Source organism: Primulina tabacum, chromosome 12, assembly GCF_025594145.1.
Source record: "Primulina tabacum isolate GXHZ01 chromosome 12, ASM2559414v2, whole genome shotgun sequence".
In the NCBI taxonomy this organism is placed as follows: Eukaryota; Viridiplantae; Streptophyta; class Magnoliopsida; order Lamiales; family Gesneriaceae; genus Primulina; species Primulina tabacum.
The window spans coordinates 29,242,159-29,248,245 of record NC_134561.1 but is presented as its reverse complement, the minus strand read 5'-3'; the positions used below and the strand labels follow the sequence as shown (position 1 = coordinate 29,248,245).

Genomic DNA, 6,087 nt, shown 5'->3' with positions numbered 1-6,087 from the left:
GCTTTTGGAAAAAAAAATTTGAAAACGAGCACGCCCGGACGGATGTGAATTTGCGCCCGGGCAGAGACCTCACGGCTTTTTGCAAATTTTTTTTTGAAAAGGGGCGCGCCCGGGCGGATGTAAATGTCCGCCTGGGCGGGAGCTTCACGGCTTTCCCTTCTTCTTTTTTTTAAATAATAAGAACATAAACTAAAAATCGAATTAAATGCAAGATAAGGGAAAACGGGGTAGTTCTCAATTTATAGTCGAGAGCTGGACTGTTGGTCAGTTTCAGTTCGGATTGTCTTGGAACCGGGTGATTCCAAGTTGTGGCTCGATTGTGCCACCCATGTAGTACTTCAGTCACTGGGCATTGACCGTAAATGTCTCATCCTTTCCATCTTGCAATTCTACAGCTCCCGATGGATAAACTTTGGAAATCACGAATGGACCAGACCATCGCGACTTCAATTTTCCGGGAAACAGTCGCAACCGGGAGTTGTAGAGCAGGACATTTTCACCTTCCTTGAATTCTCTTTCAATGATTCGTATGTCGTGAGCCCTCTTTGTCTTTTCCTTGTAGGATAGTGCGAGATCATATGCCAGATTCCGAAATTCCTCCAACTGGTCCAATTGAAGCAGACGTCGTTCACCTGCATCAGTAAAGTTAAAGTTCAGTGCTTTTGTTGCCCAGTATGCTCGATGCTCTAACTCTACTGGTAAATGACATGCTTTACCAAATAGTAGTCTATATGGTGTATTGCCTATAGGTGATTTGAACGCAGTCTTATATGCCCAAAGAGCATCATCTAACCTCACAGACCAATCTTTCCGACTGACACCTACTACCTTTTCCAAAATCCGCTTGATCTCTCGGTTCGACACTTCTACTTGACCACTCGTTTGGGGGTGATAGGGAGTAGATATCTTATGTGTGACACCATATTTTCTCAAAAGTTTTTCAAAGAGTTTGTTGCAAAAATGGGTGCCACCATCACTAATGATTGCTCGTGGTGTCCCAAACCTGTTAAAAATATTTTTCTTTAAAAATTTCAGGACCACTTGAGCATCATTAGTGGCATATGCTTCTGCCTCTACCCACTTAGACACATAGTCAACCGCCACCAAAATATATTTTTTCATGAACGAGCTGGGAAACGGTCCCATGAAGTCTATTCCCCACACATCAAAAACCTCACACTCAATAATATTATTTAAAGGCATTTCAAGACGGTTAGAGATGTTACCTGTCCGCTGGCATTTATCACAGGTAAGCACATAAGAACGAGCATCCTTAAAGAGGGTTGGCCAATAAAAGCCACAATCAAGTACCTTGGATGCCGTCTTGGTTGGTCCAAAATGACCACCTACCTCACGGTCATGGCAATGGTTAAGGACTTGACAAAACTCTTCCTCTGCAACACACCTTCTGATCATAGAATCTGCACAGATCTTAAACAAAAATGATTCCTCCCAAAAATAATATTTCACGTCAGAAAAGAATTTCTTACGTTGATGAAATGATAGATTGGGTGGTGGTGTGCCTGTGACAAGAAAATTGGCAAAATTTGCATACCAAGGACAGAGTCTCACCTCAAATAGCTGCTCATCGGGAAACCAATCATTTAAAGCATGATCTACACAATCATTACCAATCAGCTCCAACCTAGACAAGTGATCCGCTACCACATTCTCGACACCCTTCTTATCTTTTATTTCTAAATCAAATTCTTGCAACAATAAAATCCACCGAAGTAGGCGTGGCTTTGCATCTTTCTTAGCAAGTAAATATTTCAGTGCAGAGTGATCTGTGTAAATAATGACTTTGGACAAAACAAGATATGCATGAAATTTGTCAAGCACAAACACTACTGCAAGTAATTCCTTTTCAGTTGTTGCATAATTCAATTGAGCCTCATCTAAGGTCTTACTTGCGTAGTAAATTGTATGAAATACCTTGTTTTGCCGCTGGCCAAGCACAGCCCCCACCGCAGTATCACTGGCATCGCACATGACCTCAAAAGGCAGATCCCAATTTGGTGCCACCAAGACAGGAGCCGTCACCAAGCGCTCCTTCAAATTCTTGTATGCCTGTAAACAGTTCGAATTAAAATCAAAAGGCACATCTTTCATAAGTAAGGAAGATAGAGGTTTGGCAATTTTAGAAAATCTTTGATAAAACGCCGATAAAAACCGGCGTGGCCTAGAAAACTTCTGACTCCCTTTATGGATGCCGGAGGTGGCAAGTTCTTGATAATTTCAAATTTTGCCTTATCCACCTCTATTCCATGCCCGGATATCTTGTGCCCAGTACTATTCCTTCTTGTACCGTAAAATGGAACTTTTCCCAATTTAGCACCAAATTCGTCTCCTCACATCTCATCAATATCATCTTCAAATTCTGCAAACAATCATCAAAAGAAGAGCCAAAAATCGAGAAGTCATCCATAAAAATTTCAAGAAAAGTTTCTATCATGTCATGAAATATAGCGGTCATGCATCGTTGAAAAGTGGCAGAGGCATTACACAAACCAAAGGGCATCCGTCTAAAAGAAAACGTGCCATAAGGACAAGTGAAAGTGGTTTTCTTTTGGTCCTCAGGCGCAATCATAATTTGGTTATACCCTGAATACCCATCCAAAAAACAATAAAACTCATGACCCGCTAACCTCTCAAGCATTTGATCAATGAAGGGAAGTCGAAAGTGATCTTTATGGGTAGCATCATTTAATTTCCTATAATCAATGCACACACGCCATCCCGTAATTGTCCTAGTGGGTATTAATTCATTTTTTCATTTGTGATCATAGTAATCCCACCTTTTTTTGGCACACACTGAACAGGACTTACCCATGCACTATCAGATATAGGATAGATAATACCTGCATCAAGGAGTTTGATAGTCTCTGCTTTTACTACTTCTTGCATCTTTGGATTTAATCTTCTCTGAGGTTGCACAAGAGGTGAGTACTCGTCTTCCATCAAGATCTTGTATATGCAGACTGATGGGTTGATCCCTTTGATGTCTGCCACCTTCCACGCAAAAGCACTCTTGTGCGCTTTCAAAACTTCCAACAGTTTTTCCTCCATCACATCTGTCAAAGCAGCAGAAATAATGACAGGTAAAGTGTTATTCTCACCTAGGTATACGTACTTTAGGTGTGGAGGCAATGGTTTGAGCTCAAGCGTCGGTGGCTCTTCTAGGCTTGACTTTTGAAGGATCAAATCTCTTCGATCTCCCAAGTCCTCTAATCTCATCCTTATTGGCCTCTTCCATGGCTGGTTGGCATTGAAGTATGCCACTATTTCGGCTCTCTCTTCGTCCAATTCATCTTCTCTCAGTTCAGTAGTGGTGAGAGTGGCTTCCAAAGGATCTCTAATAGCACCATGCACATAGTTAGACACCAGAGAATCAAAAGCATCAGTTCTATAACAACTATCAGACTGCAGTGTGTGCTTAAGTGCATTAAAAACATCAAAAGTAATCTCTTCCTCCCCCACTCTCAACCTCAACTTCCCTTCTTGAACATCAATCAGGGCTTTGCCAGTCGCAAGGAATGGTCTCCCCAAAATCAAAGGCATTTCCATATCTTCCTCCATGTCGAGCACCACGAAATCTGCCGGAAAAATAAATTTGTCCAATTTCACTAGAACATCCGCAATCACTCCTCGTGGATACTTGACAGATCTGTCAGCTAGCAGTAAGGACATCCTGGTTGGCTTAGGCTCTCCTAATCCGAGTTTTCTGAATACAGATAAAGGCATAAGATTAATACTTGCTCCAAGATCCCACAAAGCTTTATGGAAAACAACATCACCAATCATGCAAGGAATAGAAAAACTCCCTGGGTCTTTTAGTTTCGGTGGGATTTTGTTTTGCACCAACGCAGAGCAATTTTCAGTTAAGTTCACCGTCATGTGATACTCCAACTTCCTCTTATTAGCTAATATGTCTTTCAAAAATTTAGCATAATTAGGCATTTGCATCAAAGCATCGGCAAAAAGAATATTGATATGCAATTTTTTAAATACCTCAAGAAACTTACCGAATTGTGCGTCAAGTTTTGCTTTTTTCAGTGCTGCAGGGAAAGGAGGAGGTATAACAATTTTAGATTGTGCAGTGGGTGCTGGTGTAGAGTTAGGAGACTTACCTTTAGATGTCTCAATCTGTTCATCCGGCGCTTGATTTTTTTCTTTTTCTCTCGACTCTCAAATTTTTCCACTCTTCAACTCAATGCCCTTCACTTGCTCTTTTGGATTGGTCTCTGTGTTACTTGGCAAGGTGCCCGGCTCTCTATTTGCTTTCATCTTTGCCAACTGTCCAATCTGATTCCCCAGCCCCTTTATGGATGCATCTTGGTTCTAGAGTCTGGTTTCGGTAGATGAGATGAACTTGGACATCATCTGTTTCAAATTGGATTTCTCTTCCCTAGGAGGATCAGATCTGTACATTGGTTGTTTTCCATATTGTTGTCCTTTCTGTGGTCGATTCTGACTGTTTTGACCACCCCATGAGAAGTTGGGATGTTGCCTCCATCCGGGATTATATGTGTTTGAGTACGGATCATTCCTTGGACGGTTTTGGACTCCCACTTGATTCACAGGTGCCCCTTCTGGCACATAAAAAGGACCACTGTCTTGACAGTCCTTAACATAGTGTTCTCCTCTGCATTTTTCACAAAATATCTCTTGTAGACGCATAGCCATACCACCCATATTCAAACCATCCAGTTTCCTGTTGAAGACATCAAGTTATGCAGTAATAGCGGAAAGGTCAGTTACCTGGTGAACTCCCGCACTTCTTCGCTGGTTGTTCCTTTCAGATTGAGGATGATAGCTGCTAGCAGCCATCTCCTCCAATAGATCATATCCTTCCTCAGCAGTTTTTCTCAGTAGGTTTCCACAAGCAGCAGCATCTATCATAGTACGATTAGGAGTAAGTAAGCCATAGTAAAAGGTTTGAACAACTAACCCAAGTGGTAGTTCATGATGAGGACATCTTCATAATAGATCTTTGAAGCGCTCCCATGCTTCATATAAAGCCTCCTGCTCAAATTGAGCAAATGTGGTTATGTCCGCCCGCAGCTTCATGGTCTTATATGGAGGGAAGTATTTAATGGAAACGATTTCGCCATGTCCTCCCATGTGGTGATCGAACCTACAGGAAAACAATTTAACCATGCTTTAGCTTTATCACGTAAAGAGAAAGGAAATAAATGCAGTCTAATAACATTATCAGAAACTCCATTAAATTTAAAAGTATCGCAAATTTCAAGAAAATCGGCGATGTGCGTGTTTGAGTCATCTACTGCAGATCCTCCAAACTGGACTGTATTCTGAATCATCTAAATTATCGCTGGCTTGATTTCAAATTGGTTTGCCCGCACAATAGGCCTCACAATTGGGCATACTCTAGCATCGGTATGCGGCGTGGCATCTCAACATGTCTATCTTCACGATGTTCCTCCTCATGCTCGTGCTCGTGTCTCTCTATCAGTTCCTTCAGTCTCTGCTGTTGTCTTCTCCTGCAGAAAGTTCTTTCAATTTCAGGGTCAAACTGCTCTAACTCCACGTCAAGTGACTTTGGAATGCACTGGAAGAGATATCTGTAATAGAATATGGAGTGTTAACTTAATAAAATGAAACAATGCTAAAGAAAATAACTAAAAATAAAATTGTGAATTAACACTCCCCGGAAACGACGCCAAAAACTTGATCGAGCAAAACTTGCATTGTGGAAGCCTTAATAAAAATATGATTTTGTATGCTCAAAAATTAATCGCAAGTGCACGATGTAAAGTAATAGTATAATATACGTTAGTACGAGTATCGTTCCACTGAAGACTGTATTTGACAATTATTATTTTCAGTTATTAAATCTTTAGCAACGAAAATTTATTGGTTGTTTTAGTACTACCATGCTCAAATAAATACGCAAATAAAATGATTGAGGAATTGGATAATGAAATATAATATCTAAAATGGTTGATTTAAAATTCAATGAGAAATGAATTTGTTGGGAATTTCAGTTCACCTACCCCTCGTTAATTAATTAATTCGTTCGATAGTGATTGTATGCTTCCGACAGGATTTCCTAGTCAATTGAAC

The 6,087-nt window shown here is 40.7% G+C and overlaps 1 protein-coding gene and 1 pseudogene across 1 annotated transcript; one reads left to right on the top strand and one right to left on the bottom strand.

Annotated features, from left to right (window-relative positions):
- Nucleotides 1-342: 342 nt before the first annotated feature.
- On the bottom strand, nucleotides 343-3,897 carry LOC142520314 (uncharacterized). The gene is made up of 6 exons (XM_075623316.1): nucleotides 2,862-3,897; nucleotides 2,309-2,604; nucleotides 1,911-2,070; nucleotides 1,573-1,697; nucleotides 1,227-1,346; nucleotides 343-906 (listed from the first exon to the last, which is right to left on the bottom strand). Exons 1-6 carry the CDS (start codon nucleotides 3,895-3,897, stop codon nucleotides 343-345), a joined length of 2,301 nt encoding a protein of 766 aa, XP_075479431.1.
- Nucleotides 3,898-4,960: 1,063 nt separating this feature from the next.
- Nucleotides 4,961-5,036, top strand: LOC142521569 (small nucleolar RNA R71; annotated as a pseudogene).
- Nucleotides 5,037-6,087: the final 1,051 nt, after the last annotated feature.

What these genes read in the sequence shown, in the direction of transcription:
- LOC142520314 (XM_075623316.1), bottom strand. Translation starts at nt 3,897, where the DNA reads ATGACGGTGAACTTAACTGAAAATTGCTCTGCGTTGGTGCAAAACAAA. An exon ending in TATCAAACTCCTTGATGCAG is followed by an intron (nt 2,605 to 2,861) that starts GTATTATCTATC and finishes ATGGGTATTCAG; the next exon opens with GGTATAACCAAATTATGATT. An exon ending in GGGAAAAGTTCCATTTTACG is followed by an intron (nt 2,071 to 2,308) that starts GTACAAGAAGGA and finishes AACTGTTTACAG; the next exon opens with GCATACAAGAATTTGAAGGA.